A 23,356-nucleotide genomic window follows, 5' to 3' on the forward strand; every position below is an offset into this window, starting at 1 on the left:
CATTATAGTCTTGGAAGTATTTTGAAATACTATAAAACTAGACCACTGCATTTTCAGTATTACATGTATATTTATCAAATAAATTGAAACAAATTAACTTGTAGTTAAGAAAACATTAGTTTACTGTTTACTTAGTTTAATTTTTGCAAGTCAAGCTGAAATAATTTGCATACAGGTTGGGCTCTTAATTTTCTCTAACATCAGGAATGCTTTTTATATACTATCAGGATTTTAATTTTATAAAACTAGCTAGCCCTTGGCCTGCTTCTCTTTTACAAAAATGAATTCAATTATTTTAAAGAAAAAAATTATGGAACCATCTGATTTATTTTTTAGAAAAGTGACAGATTCAAAACATGTTTGTTCCAGTGTAGTAAATTCTGTTGAGCTCTGTGGAACCAATTCAGTGTAACACAATGCAACTTATATCTTTGAACAAGCTTTCTTACATTTCAGTTTAATTTAGTTATTTTTAAACTTGTGAATGTAAAATAGAAGAATGTTTAAGTCAAGCAAACAATTATACATTTATAGTACTGTAAGCTGTGTTCGTACCTCATATTCAAAGAAACATACATGCAGTTTTTGCAAAGTAATTGCAGCCAAAACTCCCAACTTAATTATTAGTAAAATGAATTCTAGAAAAAAAACATATTCAAAGACTTCCCCCTTTTTTATTCACAAGTATTCTATCAGAGACTCAGAAACAATTGTACGAAATTATACACTTCAACACTGAACGAAGAAAGGTTAGATTTCTGAACAATGATCTAAATTAAAAGATTTTTCCATAAATTATAATTTTTGTTCTATGTTGGAATTTTGTTCTATAACAAAGTCTAATCCATCTTGTCTAAATAAATTTATGAAATCATACCTGTTTATGAAAAATGTTGCTTCGCTGTAACAATTAGTTACAGGGGCTAGTTATAACTTTTAAATGGTTTAAAATACTCTACATTTCTGCATCTTGTCATTCTCTTGCAAGTACTATCCTGTTTTCCATTTGCAAAGCATACATACCAAAACATTTGATCACTACTTTTGTCTGACAAAAGCACATCTCTAACAAAGGCATTCATTAATGATACTTTTGCAGATTAAAATTACTTTTGCTTACTTAATAGTTTTAGGACTTTAGTTAGTAAGTTAAAGCAAAAAAACCCCCACAACAACCCACTCTTATTTTCTCACAAAAATATAGTGAATGTGATTGTCACTATATAACTAATAAAAGTACTTAACTGTTTACTATACCCATTATGACCCAATTCCTCCCTCCCCAATCTATGCAGCATAAATGAACCCTTTTACTAACGTGAATTCTTAAACAAAACCTACTGGATTCCTATATATTAAAACAGTGTTGGCTTTCATTTCCGTATCCTTTTCTTCATCTTCAGGCAACATTTTGTTTGCTCTGGAACAAGGCTCCTCACACTCTGACCCCTCCCCCCACAAACCCACCATTGTGCTTTACAAATGTTGAAAATTATGAATGGTTCCTTGAACCAAGAGGGGAGGGGGGAGGGGAGAATGGGGGTAGGTGGGTGGATTTCTCTGCGTGCTATGGTAATCCGAGGGGCTGTGTTGTCCAATCATCCCCATTTTTTCCTGAGTTAGAAAAACCACCATTAACTCGGTTTAAAAGAAAAAGGGGAAGGAAACAGCTTGGGGTGGAGGTGGGGATGGAAGGGAAGGTGGGGGGGAGGATGTGTCCGGAGTAGCACGATCTTCTCTGCCCCTGCGCACTCCCACTTTTTAATCACCCTCCAACTGGCCTCCACCCCCTTTGTCCTCTCCGATTCATAACGTTTGAGCGCTAGAACCGCTGCAGCCAACGCTCATCAAAACCGCCAGAAGCATTACTATGCAGGAAGGAAAAGCGGGTGGGGGTGGCTAGGGAGGTGGGAGCTGTTTCAAGGAGACCCTCGCCTCTCCCTCCCTCGGCGAGACCCCTCGCTTTTTCTCTGGCGCGCAGCCAATGGTGAGCGAGGGCGCAGGCAGCGCCACCAAACACGAAATCGCAGACAAAAAAGTGGCAGTGGCGCACATGGGTCGCCCCGACGAGGAAGGCATTGTGTGTGTGGGGTGTGTGTGTCCCCTTCCCCAATTGAGCCCTCCCCCGCGACCTCGAACCGCAGTTGGCCCCGCGCTAAGCGGTGGCACTTTGCGCGAGGAAAGGCAACGAGCGCCCTTTAAGGCTGCATTTGGCCTCCTTCCTTGTTTTATCTCGCCCCCCCCTTAACCAACCAACCAACCCTTTCCGATTGCGTTGCAAAACGTAGATATAGTTCCCGCAGCCCTTGCTGTATGAGGTTGCTAATTTGCCCCCTCCTCCTCCCGGCGAAAAAGGATTTATTTATTTTTTGAACGTCGGAAGCGAAGCTTTTGATATGTGTGTTTGTGCGCGTGTGGAGCAACCAAACGCCGCCGAAGAAAGTAGTAAACAGGGGGAGGGGGGAGAGACCACGCGGTCCGGGCTCCGCGCCCATCCAACCTCCCAATCTTAAAAACTTGTCCTGGACAGCCAAAGACAACTTCGCTTCTCCTCCTCCTTTGTGTGTGTGTACGTGAGCTTAAACCTGCAGCTATCTAATTGAGGCGTTGGGATTCCTCACGTGAGAAGTTGATTTGTAGTTTGAACACGTGGCTCATTCAAAAAGCCGGAATATTCAAGTGATTTCTCTCTCTCTCTCTCTCTCCCCTCCCCTCCTCCCACTCTGGTTTTTTTTCCCTCTTCCCGTCCTCCTTTTTTGGGAGGGGCGGTGCCTACATTCACGTATTGTAACATTTTCATACTCCGCCTGCTGCTGCCAAAGGGGCTTGGGGGCAAGACAAAAAAAGTAGTTTCTCTGCCCCCATCTCTCCTCCCTTTCCTATCTTTTCTTTTTTCAAACCGCCATCCTAGTTCTAAAAGCGTCGTGATTTCCACTATCGGTTCGGATAACGCTGTGAACCTTCAGTATTCGGATTTGGTCACGGGCTTTTCCTTTTTCTTTTTTTTAACTGGTGTGTGTGTGAGAGAGAGGGAGTGAAAGAGCGAGAGAGGGGTGGGTGGGGGACGGACGGATACAAGCTGCAGTTGTGTGTGTGTTTTTAAAGCCCCTTGGCATTTTTATTCTACTCCCTGGATCGGTTGAGGCGGCGTTTATATATATATTTTGCATTATTGTTACAAGACGGCGCGTGGTGGCGGAGTCGTCGTGGATTTTTTTTTTACAAAAACATTATTACTATTAAGCAGAGCTCTATTTTTTTTAATTAAAACGAGAAGATGAACAAGCTGTACATCGGGAACCTGGGCGAAAACGTGAGCCCTCTGGAACTAGAAAGTCTCTTTAAAGAGTCCAAGATCCCTTTCACCGGCCAGTTTCTCGTGAAGACAGGATACGCGTTCGTGGACTGCCCCGATGAGAACTGGGCTATGAAGGCCATCGAGGCACTTTCAGGTGGGTCCTTCTCCTCCTCCTCCTCCTCCCACCGGCGTCTCCGCTTTTGGTCCCCACTATCCATCCCTCTTTCTTCCAGGGCGCCATCCTGCCCCTTCTCCTGCTCAGACCCCCGAGCTATTACTCCCACCCACCCACCACCGGGGGCCGCTCGGCTGCCCGCAACGCTTTAAATCGAAGTGACCGGCCGTGCAAGGATGCCCCGGTTGTAGCCGAGGGGAGTTGCTCGGCCAGGCGTCGCCGCGCTGGGTTGGACTGCAATTTATTTCGGAGGGCTTCTGCGGCGTTATAATTGGGGGCCTTGAACGAGGTGTGGGGGGGGGGGAGGCTAAGGCTGCTGCTGGGCCGGCCTTCTGCTCTCTTCTCCCCCACCCACCCCCATTTGCAACTCTTAGACGCGCAAACTGTTGGCTTTAAAAAACACCTCACCCCCTCCCTTCCCCTCTTTCCAAATGGGGAGCGGGAATGTTGAGCGCACAAGGCCGCTGCGCTTGGAAGAGCTTCTTCCCCACATTCCTAGCATGAGTATATAATCTTTAAAAAATATTGGCGGAGGGGTGTGCGCGAGCGAGGTGAAGAAAAGAGAGCTGCGTTTGCGGGAGGAGAGGGTGGGGAACGAGGCGCGCAAAAAACATCGCCCCTTCCGCGCGCGCGGGCACGCTCCCGTTCGCTCGCCTCAGTCAGACGCATGCCAGGGCCCAGCCAGCAACCGCCAGTCTCCCCTTCCCTTGCGAGGGTTTCTCCGTTCATCTCACACGCGCGCACGCGAAAACCCTCGGCCTCCCCGCGCTCTGGCGGGAGATGCCGGAGGGCAGGTGGCGGAGGAGAAAAGCGAGGGGGGGTCCCCCCCACACCCCGCCAAGGGCAAACGGCACAAAGATGCGCCAGTCTCCCTCCAATTCGGTGCCCTCGCTCGCGCGACCTCCCGGCTTGCTCAAAGCCTTAGCATGTTAACACGAGACGCCAAACTTTGGACGTGTAAACAGAAAGCCACGGAAAGGGCCCCCCCTTTTTCCCGCTCCCCACGGCGCGCTTGGGGAGAGGTCGAGGCCTGGAGGCCCGCTTCACGCGCGCGCCTGCCCCTTGGGGGTCATTTATTTCGCTTTCGCTTTAGGCTCTCGCACCCCGAGTAAAGCACATCAGTTTTTCTTAGCTTCTCTTCTACATCCTGTTTTTTGTGTGTGTGTGCGCGCGCGCGCGAAAGGCAGCTTGGCGGGCTGAACGAGGGAGGGTTGTTTGGTTGGGCGGGCTTGTTTGGGTCTTGGTTTTTGCTCTACTCCGCTTCATGGGGGGGAGAGGGGGGCGACTTTGGCCCAGCGGGTTGTGGTAGGAGGGGGCGTATGAAAAGAGCGTAAACGTGCATTTCCAGGGAAAAACGCGTGGGGAACACACTCCTTTTTCACTCAAACCACCAGTTCCTGTTTCCTCGTGACGAGTTCTTAGAGGCCTGTTAATCTCATCAGGGGAGGCGTACATATATGCATATGTGTGTATGTACAACTGAGTTTTAACGCATCACACTGGAGGATAGTAGAGGTTAAAAGAGAATTAACTTCCTGCTTGTGAGTTGCCCAGAATACATTTTCAACCATTTCTCTCGGAACTGGCTCCACTGAACGCCAGGCTCTTGGCGTGTGGCTATTATCATTCCCACCATGCTTCAGTTGCTGCCCTGTAACTTTTGGTGAGCAAACTTTTAACATGTTGCATTTGTGTTTTCTTTGCTGTTTTACATCATCACAAATTCATATCTGGAGTAGGGGTGGGAGAGCACCCAATTAATTCTAAAACCACTTGTATTACTGTTTGTAGGTAAAGTTGAACTGCATGGTAAACTCATAGAAGTTGAACATTCAGTTCCCAAAAGACAAAGGTACGTAATGAATTTATTTTCTTTTAGTCCCGTCCCCCCCAATTGTGAATGGAAACCTTCATTGTTCAGAAGAAACTGGAAACAAGTTAATCTGATGTTTAGCAGCCTAAACATCAGTTATTAATTTGTGATATTAAACCACTCATTAATTTGTGATATTCAGTAATGTTGCTCTTTTATTAATGATGAATACTGTCAGGTAGCTGTGGCTGTGAAAGAAAGTTGAACTGTCATAGATGGTCAAGAGTAAAACATTTGAACAATTTCATATTGTAGTTAGGAAGTAGTGGAACATTAAACATCAGTGAACTGTGAAATAGACAAACTACAAACATCTTGACCATCTCTTGTTTTTGTTGAAGTTTATATTATATTTATGTAGAGAAAGTTTTATTTGAGTTTGTAGTCCTAACCCCACTTACCTTGGAGTAAGTCCCATTGAGTAGACATGATTAAGATTGCACTGCAAGCTGAGGTATTTCTTTATCACCAGATATTTCTGTATAGCAATATGGGAGCCTTATTTTATTCTTTTTTTAATGCAAGGTACAGTGGATACATAGTTAACTTTTTCTTTTTTTTGGTGAAAAGTATACTTTACACCGAGTAATACAGCTTCTGTGGGCTAGGTGCATACAAAGGTTGCTTGAATCTAAATCAAAAACTTTCCTGAAGCAGTTAAATCTGCCTTCATAAATGCATAGATAATGAGGCAATCGTTATTGTGCTGCTATCTCACATTTAGCAGATGCTTCTTTAAAATCTTACTCTGTACGAAGGCAAGAATACAATCCAGATGAAAAAGCTTTTATTAAAGAGACAGGCATTTTTAGGCCTCTAAAATAGTTGTTTGGAAGTGTTAGCTGCTTATTGTTGTCATTTGCTTTGGGGAATTAAGATATGCAAGGCTTATTGAACATTGTATGAAAATTTACGTTGGAACCAGAAGAGATTTGTGGACTAATACAATTAGGAAGCAACCTCAGTTAATGTATAGAGGCATATTGTATCTATTGGCATGCATTCTGGTATGCTTAGTAGTTGTTTGGTTTACACACACTATGTCTGCATTGAAAATGGGGTAATTCAACTTCTTTGCTAGTAATATGTATCTGTTTACTTAAAGGATAGATTCTTTTGTGTTACCCTAGCCATTTTGTAGGTATTTTCAGTATAGTATAATGTAAGATAGTAAAGTAATGGTTGTATGTGTAAATGAAAATCTTACTGTACTCCAGAAATACTTGTAATAGTGTATTTTAATTATGTTGTCTTGTTGCTGTGGTGTAGTAACGAAAATGTGATTTTAAAATATTCACTTCCTGATGAATTCTTACTTTTTTCTTCCTTTCCTCCTGCTTTTTGGTGTGCAGTTAAAAATGATGTGCATGAATGCTACAAGTAACTTTGAAGAAACGTGAAAATTTGTTTAAAGTAGTTTTGTGATGAACAAAATATTCTTTTTTAAAAGATTTTTGCTATATTTTAATCCTTAATAGAATTTTATATAATGGAGATACAAATCTTAATGAAATATAGAGACACATGTGCTTTGTGGACTTAAGCATCTTTGATATGGAACCTAATTTAAAACATAGGCTGCAATTCTAGTTATGTTTGGGAATAATTCCCATTGAACTCAGTGAGACTTGCTTTATACTGAATCATGCATTGGACTGTAAAGTATAGTCTCTGTGTTTGTGTTTTATAGCCAACATTTCAAAAGTGTGTCATTCTTCCACCTTGTATCTAAGGAATGGACTTTCTGTGTCATGAAGCTATCTTGTGTAGTGTACAGATAAATTACTGTCATAACGTTATACCAAAAAATTATGAAGAAATAATGTTATTTACAGATGTTCTATATATCTACTTCTATAGAATATATAGTTCATGCTGTGTAGTTGTAGATATTCTCCATTCATTTTGGTGAGATTTTGGTGCACTAGGGGTAGACACAGGGATATTGTTAATCCACATCCTCTCATAATAGTGCCAGGAGCCCTTACAAAACTAAATTAAATTTGAAAGGCCAGTCTCTGTAAAGCTAGCCTGGTTTGTTATTTAAAGGGAGTTTTAAGGCTCAGCAGTTGCATTCCAGCAGTTTGGACTTTTAGATTGAAAGAGGACACACCCACACTTGCAAAAGCAACCTTTATACCTGCTGTGAAAGGCTGTTTAGGTCTGTGGTGTTCTAGAATGGTCGTTGAGACAGGCAAATAGGCTATATTGTGATTGAGTTGGGATAGAGGGAATGGTCTAGATTTTAGCTGAGAGCAGAGAGAGAACTGTTTATAATATGGCTCTAGCCAGAAGCTGATTTCTGATTTACTATGGAAACCTCAAGGGAATATGAAAGGAATGTAAAATTTTTGCATTCATAACCTCATGGATCATAGAAAACCTCTAGATACTTTAGGGAAGCTTGGATCACTTCATTCAAAACTTTGAAATGGCATTGTAACAATGCTGGCTGCTAGTCACATGTTACAAAAAGAATGTGGAGTATGCTTAGCTGTGATCATCAGCTACCACAAATGTTTGGGAAAAATTATGCAAAACAAGATAGTACATGCATATTAGAAAACTTGTGTACAAGCCCTTTAGATACTGTACTCCCTAGCTTGCCACAAGAGCAGCTGTTATCTTGGTGGGGTATACTGCAAACTGATTATTCAAATAGCACTGATGTCATTTGTTGTGTGATGGATGGTTTAGCTTGGCAGGGAGGTGGGTGGGGATCTGATACTGGCCAGCTGGGGGCTGCATATTGAGTCAGTACTTGATGAGTTTGAGTCTTGTTAAATCCTTACAGATTTCGTATTTCTGACATTTATTCACTGTTTCTGCTTCAAGCTTGGATGCCAACCCATTTTTGTATCACTTTTGTTTTCCCCTGTGGGTTTCAAAATGAAATTTCATGTTTCCCTAACCACATGGGAGTGATGGTTTGGTTTTCAGAAACTGAACCACAACATAAGGTTGAGCTGTGTTGTAATCAGGATTTCTCTTATTCATTGTGAATACTGTGCCAAGTGCAATATAGAATCTATGGAACCAGCAAATTTTAAAAGAAAAAACAGCTTAGCCTTCGGATAATATGGTCCTGAAAGTATGTAGGCGAGGAAGAAGGCTGAAGATCCAGTGATGATTTGGGGTGAGGTGGGAGCTCAGGTAGCTATTACAGTTGTTACATTGAGGAGATGTTGTGCTCTATGTTCCTCTTCGTGTCTTCCATGCAGCAACACATTATTTGCTTTTTATGCTTCATTCTACATCTGCCTTCCTCTCCTATACAAAACTGGTCTTTGCAAAACATACCAAGTTTTGTTTAGAATCACTTCAAGCAGGCAGGTTACAAAATTCAACTTTATAGTTTCCGAATACTTGTTTATCAAAACATGTCTATCCTTCCCTTTTGGTGGGCTAACAGCATTTTTAAACATATAAAAAAGAACAATATAAAACAACAAAGTAGACAAGAAGAACAGTTAAAAAAACCATAAAAATATTATCTGCCACATATACCAAAAGCCTGTCAGAATAAAACAGTTTTTTTCTACATTAGTTATTTAAAAAATGTGGATACCTCAAAGATCTGTTAAAATAACGTGTCTTAAAATGGGATGGGGAATTTACGACCCTCCAAATGTTGTTGGACTCCCAACATCCCAGCCCACATGGTCAGTGATCGGGAATGATGGGAGCTGTATTACATCATCATCTGGATAGCAACAGGACTCTTGCCCCCAGTAGGGAGAAAGTACAAATCTTTTATAAAGTGTGAATTTACAGTTTGCAATCCTTTATATCAAATAAAAATAAACCTTTAATGGTTGTGGAAGCATGATAATCTTACTGTATTTTGGGCAGAGTTCTAAGTAACATTTAATATAAATTATACTAAACACCCATAGAAAGTATATGGCTATTTGGACCTTTTTAAATGTAGGCAACTGAAACTCTTCTGACAGCGCTTGTTAATTTCTATGGTGTGATACAAAGACTGACCCTTCCAAAATGGAATGTAAGGTATGGTGCTGTTGGAAAATGTCTTTTCAGCAATACTGTATGTGTTCATGTTAGTATACAAGCTTGAGGATGCTCCAGTAAGATAGTATGATTAAAAGAATAACCACGGGGAACCACATCTAACGCCTTATAATGAAGCAGGATTGTCCATTTCCAAACCATCCCAATACATAGTAATGTTGGCTGTTCTTTAAAACTTGGTTAGTAACACACAATTAGCATTTAAATTGTTTCCTTCCAGAGTAAGCCCTTTGTATATTAGTTAAGTAAATAACACTTCTGAACCTTGTTGCTCTTATTAATTGGTATCCCATTCGCGCTTTTTCCTGATCAACGAAGCAAGCCTAAGTTTGTATTCATATAACGTGAATCTGCCCCTGGCTCCTTTGAGTGGAAGGGCAGGGTATAAATTTTATAAATTCAAATACGGTAAATAAATCTCTCTTCTTACTTGCTGTTGCTATTCTTCTAAAAATAGTGTTTGTAAAACCCGAATCCAGACTTAATTACATGTCTGGGATAGAATAGGATGCTTTTTTCTGAGTAGTAGAAAATGCAATTATATTTTGTTCAGAATGAATGATATTATTTCAATAATTCCTTAAAGAACTGAAAGGTGGCATTGCTGAACTATTTGACTGTGCTTTGCAAGTTATAATTCAGGCGGTGATCACCAGTGCCTTTCTCCCCTTAAAGCCAGCAGAAACGGAGGGTGCAAGGATGTGCAGCTGCTAACTCCTTGCTCTTGTAGCTTCTTTTCTACTTTGTGGCTATAAAGTCAGATGGCAGGGGAGGGACTGACGCATTGGTTGTATATGTTGCTGTACTAGGCTTCCTTGCTAGGAATAAATGCCGGCATACTGTGGCTGCCCACGAACTGGGCACACTCTGTTCCTGCCAGGTCTGAGGGAGACAGCACAGACATGGCAGCCACTGTGTAATGCTGTATTTCACCAGCTGGATTAATTCACAGATAAACATTCTACAACATACTCTGAGGGGGCCCTCAGGCCCTATGGTTAATACTTGCAGATAATTATTACTTAATTTTATTTGTTAAAATAGCTTTCCCCCAAAAAAAGTTTTCCAAATTGGTTTATGTAACAAAGAACACAGGTGCCAAACCAGAAAATTATATAAATAACAGTATAAAAACAGACACAGGGGATAAAATTGTTACAAAAGCCTTATGGAAGAAGTGTGCTTTTTATTTTTTGATTGGGGAGAAAGGGTCTAATTAGGTTGTGATTACTTGGGAATCAGATCTCAGGGGCATAGTAGATAGAAGGCTGAGTAAAATAAGTGGTACAGTGTGATGTGGCAGTGAAAAATTGCAAATTAACTTGTTAGGAATTGCTGGGTAAGGAGTTGAAGCTTTTAAGTACCTGTGACAAAACGTTATTGAAGGGGAGAAGAAGGTCAAGACAAAGAGGATGAAATTGCTTTCGTCCTTTTACCATCCCATTTTCCCACACTGCCCTGCTCAAAAGACAGCTCAGGTTCTCCTCTGGTTGAGCAAAGGAGTCAGAGTAGTGGCCATTCAATCCCTGCAATGCCTTTGTTGGCTGAATGTTGTATATGTGAGCTCTCTCACTCCCAGATTAAGCCCCAAAGTCATTTTAGGGGTTTGTCTTGGAAATGAACATAGCAAAGCATGCTGCTGATCTCAAAACACTAGCATAGTTAGCATAGTTAATGAAGGGGAAGATCAGTCCTCATTCCCTTTCCCCTCTGGCAACCTCCCTATTAAACCCAACTCCAAGGGAAGCAAATTTTGTGATGTGTCAGTTCCTGAAGCCAGCACAGCTCCTCAACATCTTTTTGATGATGAGATGGAATGGTCCCTCGTGACTTTAAAGATATTCTTTGGCACCTTGGGAGGTGCCCATTTCATGGGGCCAATTTCATTTTACCTTGTGAGATTCCTGGAGGAGAAGAACAGGTTCACTCTGGTCATTTGGTGGTAGGCTTGATGAGTGCATATTCTCCAAGGCATATTCTCTTTTGCCCCAGACACAAAGGCCTGCCAGTCTCAGCTTCCCTTCAGCCTGGATTCCATAGCCTTTGATTTCCATGGCTTTTTGGGTATGCTAATGTGCAGGAACAGGAACAATCTGCTGCTCTCCTCTTATGCCTGTTAGTGTCATGTATGTATGTATGTAACATGCCACTTCTGTTGTATAGGATGTGATGGTTGAACGTAGAATTCTCTGTGTGATTCGGTTTCTCCCAACCGAAAAAGGAAGACCTGGGAAAAGTATAATAAATGAAATTACAAATGCTTCCCAGACAAAGGAAGCTTAATTAATGCTACCTGTACCTCTGGGTGCTGAGTTGAATAATACCCAGAAGAATCTTACTTTTGATCAGCGTTGCATTTAGTTATATACTCATCTTCCATGTTGATTGTTGTAATGTGGTGAATAGAGTCTACGGTATTTGTCCTCCTGTTTTTTAAAAAGTAAATCAGAATGCTGCAAAGCAAAAGTTGATACTTGAGTGTGGCTTCTCTAGATATTGTGGACCTACTTCAGGATTTCCGATATTTACTCTGCTGACTTGGATTACAATCATTTAAATGGAAACCAAAGGTTCAGGTTGCTACAAGTAAAAAGTAAAGTGCTTGCAAAACAGGTATCACCAGTTGACTGAACTGGCTGTTTTCTTTAGAAGATACAGTTGTACCTTAGAAGTCGAAGGAAATCTGTTCCAGAAGTCTGTTCAACTTCCAAAACGTATGAAAAACCAAATCATGGCTTCTGGTTGGCTTCAGGAAGCTCCTGCAGCCAATCAGAAGCCCTGTCGGATGTTCGGCTTCCAAAAATAGTTCGCAAACCAGAACAGGCACTTCCGGATTTGTGACATTTGGGAGCCAAAACTTTTGGAACTAAGCTGTTCGAAAACCAAGGTACGGATGTTCTTCGTTTATTTAATCGATACATTGACTACTTTGAATGTGTACTAACTCTTGGACCTATGCAAGTCTTTAATGGGGAAGTAACAAGTACCAAAGTTGCTCTAGTCAAATGTCTGCATTTACCATCTCATCATGTACAGTTTGCCTATTAAGAGTGGTTACCAAAATGCTTAGTCCCGGGTTGACTGTGAATGGCATTTTCCTATATCTGTTAGAAAAAGAAAGAGAAGAAACCACAGGCACAAGGGCTATTTTGGTGATTAATATTTCTGTGCTGACTGAGTAAACTAACATTGTCTCAGTGGGATGGTTCATTTGAGATTCCTAATGTGACTTTTTGGAAATGCAAGTGCTAAACCTTATTGGAACTGGACAGATGTTCTTCAGTACTTGGACGTCTAATCATCACAAAAAAAACCCAGTGAAAGCTCTATGTGAACATTTTCTAAGTATTATACCTGTGCATTTACATTTTGCTTTAACACTTCATCAAGAATTCCTCTTTAAAGAGAGTCTGGAGAGCCTGTGTTAGTGAATGCTTTTGATTATTACTCCTTGTCCGTATAATTTGCTTCCCTCCTCGGTCAAATGAAATGTGATTAATTTGATCCTGAATAAGGTTTTCCCCATTCTCTGGCTGTGTGCAGACACAGGGTATGCTCAGAGATAGAATGATTTGCTGCTTGTAGTTTGTGCTTTTACTCTGTCAGTGCACTTTGAGTTTTATCATCCTTTAGTAGTACACAGTCATTAAATGTAGATGATTATATAAATAGTCATTCTGTAAATAGGCAGGAGTAGAAGAAAGTCACAAAAAAGCTAGTTTAAATTGTATGGAGAAAATTTACAATATATTTTTAGAGAAGCTTTCTGGTGTTCTTTTTATAAATCATACAAATGTTATTATTTTCCTGCATCTTTTAAATAAAAGTTCTAAATACTTTACGTTAGAGCCCTTTAATTCTAGAAATCTAAAAGACGCGTTTGTTAATGGAGCTCAGTTCTTGCCTGTCAGATGTGTCTGAAATGGCATTTTACTGTACTTTACATAAGGAATAATTTGAAATGTTTAGTTTATATAGAAGATGTAGCATATTCATGTCCTGCTTCACACATGAAAGCACTTATCTACATGTAAGAATTTCAGGGACACTGCAAAATTTATCTAAACGTGTGCTTTAATATTATTATTGTTTTTACACTGTGTGTATGCCCGCTAGGCATAAGTGTGTATCTTTGAGTACCTATCTGTGTGTGGTTATTTTTTTATTTGCTTGGAAAAGTGTACTAACTGCTTAATCAAATAGCTTTCTAAATGATGTACATAATAAAACTGTAGAAAAAACACAGTTAAAATCCACAAACTGTTTTTAAATATACCAGTATATACATACAGTAATTATAAAATAGATAAAATCAGTTAAACTTTAAAAATTAATATAGTAACTAAATCATGTGCTTGGGTAGGCTTGCTGCAACTAAAAAATATTGGCAGGTGTGTAATGCAATGTAGTGAGGGCATCTGCTTAGTTTTATCCTGTGAACACACAAATGCCTTTGAACTGGGATTTGGTAAAGTGAATTGCTCCTCGCTTTCTTTGAGATGTGTGAGATGAAAAACCTTATCAGTGCATGCTTATTTCATAGAATCATAGAATCATAGAGTTGGAAGAGACCACAAGGGCCATCCAGTCCAACCCCCTGCCAAGCAGGAAAATTTAATTGCTTGTGGATATGCTTAGAACTTTTCTATCCTGGAAGAAGTGTAGAACTTGTCTACGCTGGAAGTAGAAGTGTATTGTCTCAAGGATAAGAATTCTTAGCAAGCTTTTTAAAATTACAAGGTTGCGTACTGTTAACAACAAATCTGCAAAATGGTTTTTTTTGTTGACTGTATGCCCTTTTCTTGATCAAAGCTTCCGGAAACTGTCTAAGGAGCTTTTTAGTATAATAGCTGATTTGGTGTCTTTTCTGTGTTTGTGCTTTTTAAATTATGTACTGCTAAGTTGGAATTAAGCAGTTCTAAGTTTGTGGTGCATATGTAGTCCAATAAAGTGGAAAAGTCACACTGGATAATGAAGGGGAAGTCACATTTTTCAAACCTTTGTCTATATATAGAAATCACTTTGCAGTCAGAAAACTAGCAACTGCAGGGAATGAGCAGGATAGACCTTTTTTCCCAGTGGTGCAAAGGCGTTTTCACTTAAAATTTGAACTGGTGTAGTCAACTGCAGCACAAAAGATAGTTTGGGATCTACTGGTTGCATCTCTGAATGGGCTTCCAGTTCCCAGTCGTTTAACCATAGCAACAATAACAGATTTTTTGTTTTGTTTTTTTACTGCTTTGGTTGTATAAACACTATACCTTTAAGGCACATTTGAAGCATATTTCCCTCCACAAAGAATTCTGGATCCTGGAGTTTGTAAGGGCTGCTGGGAATTTTAACTTTGTAAGGGGTAAGCAACAGTGCACAGAATTGTTTGTGCTTTAAAGGTATACTGTGTGCACAGCCTAGTGGGCTGCTGAAATCTAGGAAGCTTGAGTTCTCAGCCTGACCATGTTCTCAGAGCACCTTGTGTCACAATTCTGTGTCTGCTTTCCTGAGCCACACTTTACAGCTCTAGTTAGTGGAAAAATGAAGTGCCTCTTGCAAGCCTTAATGCTGACCACCCTATCTGTTGTCTTAGGACTCTACCGGAATCGGCTGCATTTAGATTCTGTCAGAATATGACAGCAGCCACACCCTGGAACACTGCTTCATCTGGCTTGCTAAACCAGGGGAGGGTAGCTGATGGGTCTCAATCCCTCTGTGAGTTAGGCTATGGTGAATTGAGCAGAAAAGACCAATAGTGGGTTCCAACGGTCAAGAAGGTGGTTTCTGCACATGGCGCCAGATGCATTTTGCACCTGGCTATCAACCACTTGTGACAAGTGAAGATGCACTTGTGCTAGGACGGCGTCTGAGGTCTCCACCATCTAGAGTTGCATGCTTGGGGATCCTTTGATCTTTCCTGTTTTCACACACTCACAACACATCCTGTTGAATTCTATTTCTGGTATTTTATCTGCATCATCAGAACGAATTTCAGGAACCAAAAAGTCGTGTTGAAAAATAAGATTTTCAAGCCATCTGGCCCCACGCTGGCAACTAGACATTCCGTTTTGGTGACACTAACCCTGGTTTAAGGAGCTATTTGACACCTAGCATATATACCTGAGTTTCTAACACGGCTGGGAAGGTAGCCCTTCTAAAAACCTCTGCTGCCTTGTGGGATCTCTTTGGGGGAAGAAAAGACTAAGAAGTAAATCCTACTCAAAACTGCAGTTGAGTCCCTAAGATGGTTGGATGGCACCTTGCACACCTCCTTCCGGCAACTCCTACAGCCAAGCTCTGCTTTCATTTGGACCATATCAGCGAGGCTGGGGGGGTGTTGTTGTCTGGGCAGCCCAGGACCTCCATACACACTGCCCAGGAAGGTAACTTCAGTGCTGCTAAGTCAATAGTTTGACCACCCCTGGAGGCACACTGCATTGTCTCTTGAGGCAGATGGATGCCTGCAACGCAAGAGGCAAAGCCTCACTTAAACCACTTGTCTGTAGCTTTTCTTTTTCCATTTCTTTGTTTGGCTTCTCTTCATGTATTGCTCCCCAAGTTGTATATATAGTAAATAAACAAACCACTTTTTCCAGAATAAGAATCAGTGGTTGAGAAACCTTTTTAATTTGTGCTAATGTTAAGGAGGTGAATATGGTATGTACTGTATTACAAGAAATAAATTGGCTAAGAGATTGATGAAAGATTGATACCTGTGTGTCTTTCAGCAGTAGGCAACTGGGGATCACCCGTGGAATTGGGCTAATGCTGGAAACTTTAGTGCAGTGAATACATGCATGAAGTGGAGAGAATAATATAACATCAGAACATTAATGCTATTGTGCTATCACACACGCACACCCGGTCTGCCCCCCCCCCCCCCGATTGGTGTCCTCTGCAGTCTTGGTTCTCTGTAGTAACACTGTCATTTGTATGTGAAACAGAATAGCTTTGACTGTTTTGGGCTAGGAGAACTTAACAGTACTACACAGAAGAAATGCTGAAATACTTGCAACTGGTGCCTACTGTATTTAGCATCCCTAACCTTCACATTTAGGCTAGCGTTTGCACAGAGAGAAGTAGGCAAACAATATTTTAATGAAAATAGGTCATTATCCTGTTTGGATTTTGTGTGTCCTTTTCCCTGTAAATAAATTATCAAATATTAGCAGGGCCCTTTCAGTATGTTTGATGACAATTGAGGTAGAGTGTTCAACTCTGAGAGCTTTACCAAACTCTTGCTCTTCTTCTTCTTCCATCAAAACTCATTAGCTTTACCATTTATTCTGCCTGTCAGGTAGCTCTAGAAAGTTATCTGAAGGTTTCACTGTTGTTCCTGTATATAATAGATACAAAATAAATATTTAAATTCTACCCTTCAGATAGTTTAAAAGCGACAGACAACTCTAGTAATTCACGTGCCCCAAATCTTTGTAGTTGTTATAATTATGTGTTTAAGGAAAGCTCCATTTAAATTTTCTTGCACTGCATCTCCATACAAATAATACCTTTTTAAAATTGGCCATCTCATGGGTTTAAATGGCAAAACAGTTTCTGGAATGTGCTTCTGTTTGATTTCAGTCAGCCTTGCAGTTATTGCAAGGTGCAAGCTAAGCTAAGGTTTTGGTGATAGTGACAATGCAGTTATATGTGCATTAAAATGTAGTTTAATCTTATTTTTAAGGTATAGAGCCAGAACTATTATCTTTACCTGGGTAAGAAGAAAACTATACCTCTGTTCAGGTGGCGCTGTGGTTAAATCACTGAGCCTAGGGCTTGCTGATCAGAAGGTCGGCGGTTCGAATCCCTGTGACGGGGTGAGCTCCCGTTGCTTGGTCCCAGCTCCTGCCAACCTAGCAGTTCGAAAGCACGTCAAAATGCAAGTAGATAAATAGGAACCGCTACAGCGGGAAGGTAAACGGTGTTTCCATGTGCTGCTCTGGTTTGCCAGAAGCGGCTTTGTCATGCTGGCCACATGACCTGGAAGCTATACGCCGGCTCCCTCGGCCAATAATGCGAGATGAGCGCGCAACCCCAGAGTCGGTCACGACTGGACCTAATGGTCAGGGGTCCCTTTACCTATACCTCTGTTAGCATACACATTTCATAGTATTTAATGTCTTCCAAAAAACAGCAAGGAGAGACAAGAGGGTCTTCTTAAATGAGCAATGCAAAGAAATAGAGGAAAACAATAGAATGGGGAAAACCAGAGATCTGTTCAAGAAAATTGGAGATATGAAAGGAACATTTCATACAAAGATTACCATAATCAAGGACAAAAGTGGTAAGGACCTAACAGAAGCAGAAGACATCAAGAAGAGGTGGCAAGAATACACAGAGGAATTATACCAGAAAGATATGGAGGTCTCGTACACCCCAGGTAGTGTGGTTGCTGACCTTGAGCCAGACATCTTGGAGAGTGAAGTCAAATGGGCCTTAGAAAGCACTGCTAATAACAAGGCCAGTGGAAGTGATGATATTCCAGCTGAACTATTTAAAATTTTAAAAGATGATGCTGTTAAGGTGCTACACCCAATATGCCAGCAAGTTTGGAAAACTCAGCAATGGCCAGAGGATTGGAGAAGATCAGTCTACATCCCAATTCCAAAGAAGGGCAGTGCCAAAGAATGCTCCAACTACCGCACAATTGCGCTCATTTCACACGCTAGCAAGGTTATGCTTAAAATTCTACAAGGCAGGCTTAGGCAGTATGTGGACCGAGAACTCCCAGAAGTGCAAGCTGGATTTCGAAAGGGCAGAGGAACCAGAGACCAAATAGCAAACATGCGCTGGATTATGGAGAAAGCTAGAGAGTTCCAGAAAAACGTCTACTTCTGCTTCATTGACTATGCAAAAGCCTTTGACTGTGTCGACCACAGCAAACTATGGCAAGTTCTTAAAGAAATGGGAGTGCCTGATCACCTCATCTGTCTCCTGAGAAATCTCTATGTGGGACAAGAAGCTACAGTTAGAACTGGATATGGAACAACTGAGTGGTTCAAAATTGGGAAAGGAGTACGACAAGGTTGTATATTGTCTCCCTGCTTATTTAACTTATATGCAGAATTCATCATGCGAAAGGCTGGACTAGATGAATCCCAAGCCGGAATTAAGATTGCCGGAAGAAATATCAACAACCTCAGATATGCAGATGACACAACCTTGATGGCAGAAAGCGAGGAGGAATTAAAGAACCTTTTAATGAGGGTGAAAGAGGAGAGCGCAAAATATGGTCTGAAGCTCAACATCAAAAAAACCAAGATCATGGCCACTGGTCCCATCACCTCCTGGCAAATAGAAGGGGAAGAAATGGAGGCAGTGAGAGATTTTACTTTCTTGGGCTCCTTGATCACTGCAGATGGTGACAGCAGTCACGAAATTAAAAGACGCCTGCTTCTTGGGAGAAAAGCAATGACAAACCTAGACAGCATCTTAAAAAGCAGAGACATCACCTTGCCGACAAAGGTCCGTATAGTTAAAGCTATGGTTTTCCCAGTAGTGATGTATGGAAGTGAGAGCTGGACCATAAAGAAGGCTGATCGCCGAAGAATTGATGCTTTTGAATTATGGTGCTGGAGGAGACTCTTGAGAGTCCCATGGACTGCAAGAAGATCAAACCTATCCATTCTTAAGGAAATCAGCCCTGAGTGCTCCCTGGAAGGACAGATCGTGAAGCTCAGGCTCCAATACTTTGGCCACCTCATGAGGAGAAGAATCCTTGGAAAAGACCCTGATGTTGGGAAAGATTGAGGGCACTAGGAGAAGGGGACGACAGAGGACAAGATGGTTGGACAGTGTTCTCGAAGCTACGAACATGAGTTTGACCAAATTGCGGGAGGCAGTGCAAGACAGGAGTGCCTGGCGTGCTATGGTCCATGGGGTCACGAAGAGTCGGACACGACTAAACGACTAAACAACAACAATGTATTTAGTTCAGATTTGTGCTTTCCCACCATAATTGTTTGTATGAAACATTCTGGAAAGGGGATATTGCCACTTGGTGAAGAGCTTGCAGTGTTGCTTGTTTTTATGCTGTGTAAAGTTCTCAAAATGTAGGTTGCAACTATCAGCCATGTTGGCTATAAATCGAGTGCCTTTCTTCCATCCAGCCCCCTAAAAATTGGTTAAAGAAAGAAGAAGCCAAAAATTGATAACTTTCAGTTTCAGGATTGGGCCCCAAGAGGGTTCAGTTGGGATGGACATAAAAAGTTATTGAAATAATTTTTAGGTAGCTTCACTATAAAGATGTAAGACAAAAATATATTATTTTTTAGATTTTGCTTATGGATAAAATTGTCTTCAAATTGTTTATCAACTCCCCACCCCCCATTTAGCCTCTTATCTGATTGAGTGATTAGTGACTGGTTGGTTATACCGCCAATTTGACAACATTCCTGGTGTAAAACAATACTTTTTCTTCCCACCCCACCCCCTGCAAATCTGTCAGCACAGTTCCTTCCTATTACATGGCCCTTAAAATGGGGTTGTCAGTACCTTGTGGAATTAAGCTACGGTAGGTAGTTTGTTTATAGCTTATGATCCTAGTAAAATTATTAGCCGTAATGCAGGTCCGTCATGAATAGATATCACAGAAAAAGCACCTTGGCAAAATATAACCAGATTTTAAATTAAAGCTCTTATTCATCCTTTTTGAGGTTTTGTGTCTGCAAGCCCTTTTGATTTTGTATTTGATTCCTGTCCTTTTTGGTTTGGTACTTGGTAAAGTACAGTGTCTAGTGCTATTTGCATTCATTTTATTTTCCATATTTATATAGCAACCAAACACTTTGGGTGGTTTGCAAGTAAAAATCAAAGCAATAAAATGTCCAGAAAAGCATTTACAATTTTCAGGAGAAATCATTTGATTTCTCCCAGTGTTTTGTGGCCAGTTGATCTGAAGTGGCTCACAAGTTAGAAGCCTCTCAAATTATATAGAAATAGGTCCAGGGTTTTTTTGTGCAAGAAGTATTTAAAATTATGGGGTGTTTGTGCGGGACGGGGGAGGAATTTGCTATGATACAGTAACTTTGTAGGTTCCAATTCAATAGCCTCATACATGCCCTAGGTTGTACTACAGATTACTTCAGCATCCTTCTGTTTAAGCGGAATTGGGATTGGAGAGTTCTGATAAAATCATTAGCTCTGATTACAAGCTTGTCCTTTCTCTTCCCTTCCTCCCTCTACTCTGGCATTTTAGTGTATGGGAAACTTAACACTATTTTCAGGTTTATCAGATACTTGTGTGCTGTGTTTTTTTGAGGGGTGTGATCTGAAGTGCCATGAAATGAAGTCCTTAATTTGGTATGGAGCACTTTGGACACATCCAGCTTTTCTGGATTCTTTGAATCCACTGCATGCCGGTACTAAATAAAATGGTTAATACCAACACTTTGAAGTGGGCGCGGAAACAACTGGAAATCAGTTTTTACACAAAGCACTGTCAATATATGATTGTATCAGTCAGTCCTTGTGGGCAGCCAGCTGCTGAGCTTTCTCAGTTTATTTCCCCTATCCGGTCAGTGCAAGATGACAGTTGTCTGCTGCTGCTGCTGCTGCTGCTGCTGCTGCCCAAGGATAATGCGGGAAGTTGCTGGGAAGTTGGGGCCTCGGTTTCATTTATTATCAAGCTATATTGCACTTGTTATTTTGGGGCACTTCATTGCATAGTCAAGACTAAGCCTTAAATACATTAACTGAAATTGGAGATGTGTATGATATACTTAATGAATTATTCACAAGAGACAACAGATAAAAATTAATGCTTTAAAATTGACACACTTTTTTCTGATATATGTTACAGTAATTTTAAATTACTTATAAACAATATACATTGAAATGTCAGCTCTTGGCTCATAGTGCAGTTACTGATGGTTTTCTGTTGATTCATTGAATCTCCCAACTATAATCTACTCTGGGAATTTTTAAATTCTTAATCATTAATGCTTACTCACAAATGCAGACATTGTTCTGTCTTTATTAATGGAACAAATTTTACTTTTAGTGTTTGATTCTGTCACCACTTATCTGCATGCACATGGAAGCTTTCTAGCTTCCCATACGCTTCATTGCATGAGGAGTTGGTTCTAAAAGGGGGGGAATCCTCCATACGTACCATGCTCATATAAGTACTGTACTTACGGTATGTGCATACTTACACAAATATCCTCGCTGTATCTGGCATTTGTTTGCAACCTAACAATTAAATAGAGATAAATTGAACTCACATGTAAAAACTTATCAATGAGATATTGTCAAGAAATAATTATTATGCAAAAAGTGCATTAATAGAAATAATTTATGTACCAAGTGGATTTAGATAAACTGAATAATAAGTAGTAGTAAAGCTAATGGATGATATTTTGAATATGATCCTTTAAGTGTAGCCTCTGACCTGGTTTTAAAGAGTGGTCCTTTGATTTGAAATATTGCCATCTGGCAGTTATACTAGGACAACCTTAATGACTCTCAAAATGAAATTGTTAATTTTGAAGATTTTGTTTTTGGTGCGTATTCTTGGGTAATACTGGAAGCTTAAAGGAAAAATAAATAAAGCATTGCTTAAAATACTGCTTTTGTTTGCTAACATAGATCCAGCAAGACATCTTTTGTATACCAGCTATACAGGAATTGAAGCTACCATCAATCATGTAGTCTATTATGAATGTATAGTGATTGATAACTTAATGGTAAACTTCTATATGTGTAGTTCTTGAGTGCTGCATTTGTAATTGTCATTAAATGATGAAAATTCATTAAATGATCTACAAATTGGGAAGTGTCAGAAAGTTACTAGTTCATAGAAATATTTACTTAATTGACTGTATGCAGTTAGGGAGCTGCTGTCCAAGTTTCTAGAGTCCAGGGGAAAGGAATAGATAAAGGAAAGGTGAAGCATAGATGGCAGTGTTTCCTGGTTGATCAGACGAATGAATGTTCCTTGGAATTTTTATATATGTTACCCCATTCAGCAGCTGCTTGACCCGCTTAGCCTATTGCTAAGAGGTTTGCTGGTTTTTAATGTATTGAGATGTTTGAAATAATTGATTGCTGGGGAAATGAAATCCAATGATTTTTAACTAGCAGAAGAGCAAAAGAGGAAATATGTCTTGGAAGAGGAGCAGGTTAGCCCCTTCAGAAGAATACAGACATTCCCACAATCATGACCACCACTGCAAGAGGAAAGATGTTTGACTTGTGTTTACTAGTGGGGATTTTAGTGATTTGCCTTGACTTTTTAAAACATAAATTACCACACTCCAAAGTAACTAGATGGAAAACCGAATTAAAATTTACGCATTTTAGAATAAACAGTGAAAATAGACAGGAAATGACATTTCTTTCTTAGGAGTCCAAAGGGCAGTCTTTACAAGTGGAAAAGCACCACCTCCTCTTCAGGAAATTCCTTCCTTCCTTATTGACGCTTTGTTATGGCTTGGAAGCAAGGTTGTTTCAGTGTTTTGTGGTAATTATTCCACTATTTTCCCCCCACCCCACCCCACCCCACCCCAAGCACTGTGCCCCTTTCCTCACTGGCCCAATGAGGGATTAGGGTTGGAGGAAACACATGGAGGGACCCTTTGTTACAGGGTTTTAGGCCACAAAGGAAAGTTCCCACCCATCACTTCCTTTCGCCTGAGATAGGAGGGTTGGGGCTTGACAGTTGAGGCATTTGGATCCATCGTATCAAGAGAGGGGTAAGTGACAGTGGGAAGACATGGGAAATCACCCATCGTTGAGATAGCTTATAAAGGCACTTGGTATTGAAATTTGTAAAAGAGGCTCAGGAAAACTGTTGAATTGATAGTTTAAAATAATTCCTGATCTGAAGTAGAGTTGTCTATCTGTTGTAGTGCTTTGTGCTCTTTTGTGAAAAAGCAATCCGTATTTCTTAACTTGTAGATTCTCAAATATATGGTGGGGGAAATAGGATGTCAACCATTTTGCTGAAAATCAGAATTAAGAATGGAAAGAAGATGATGCAATGTTG

At 40.6% G+C, this 23,356-nt stretch overlaps 1 protein-coding gene across 2 annotated transcripts in view; it reads left to right on the top strand.

The window, feature by feature from the left end:
* Positions 1 to 2,789: 2,789 nt before the first annotated feature.
* Positions 2,790 to 23,356, top strand: part of IGF2BP3 (insulin like growth factor 2 mRNA binding protein 3) — a 63,999-nt gene continuing 43,432 nt past the window's right edge. Inside the window, exons 1-2 of one of the 2 annotated variants that reach the window (XM_088654161.1) lie at positions 2,790 to 3,452; positions 5,265 to 5,325. In XM_088654161.1, coding sequence (XP_088510287.1) covers positions 3,278 to 3,452; positions 5,265 to 5,325 — 236 coding nt within the window. In that variant the 5' untranslated portion in view covers positions 2,790 to 3,277. The remainder of the gene's footprint in view (positions 3,453 to 5,264; positions 5,326 to 23,356) is intronic. The other variant, XM_088654162.1, reaches the window with a different exon arrangement.

Source organism: Zootoca vivipara, chromosome 11 (assembly GCF_965207765.1).
Source record: "Zootoca vivipara chromosome 11, rZooViv2.hap1.1, whole genome shotgun sequence".
Taxonomy (NCBI): Eukaryota; Metazoa; Chordata; class Lepidosauria; order Squamata; family Lacertidae; genus Zootoca; species Zootoca vivipara.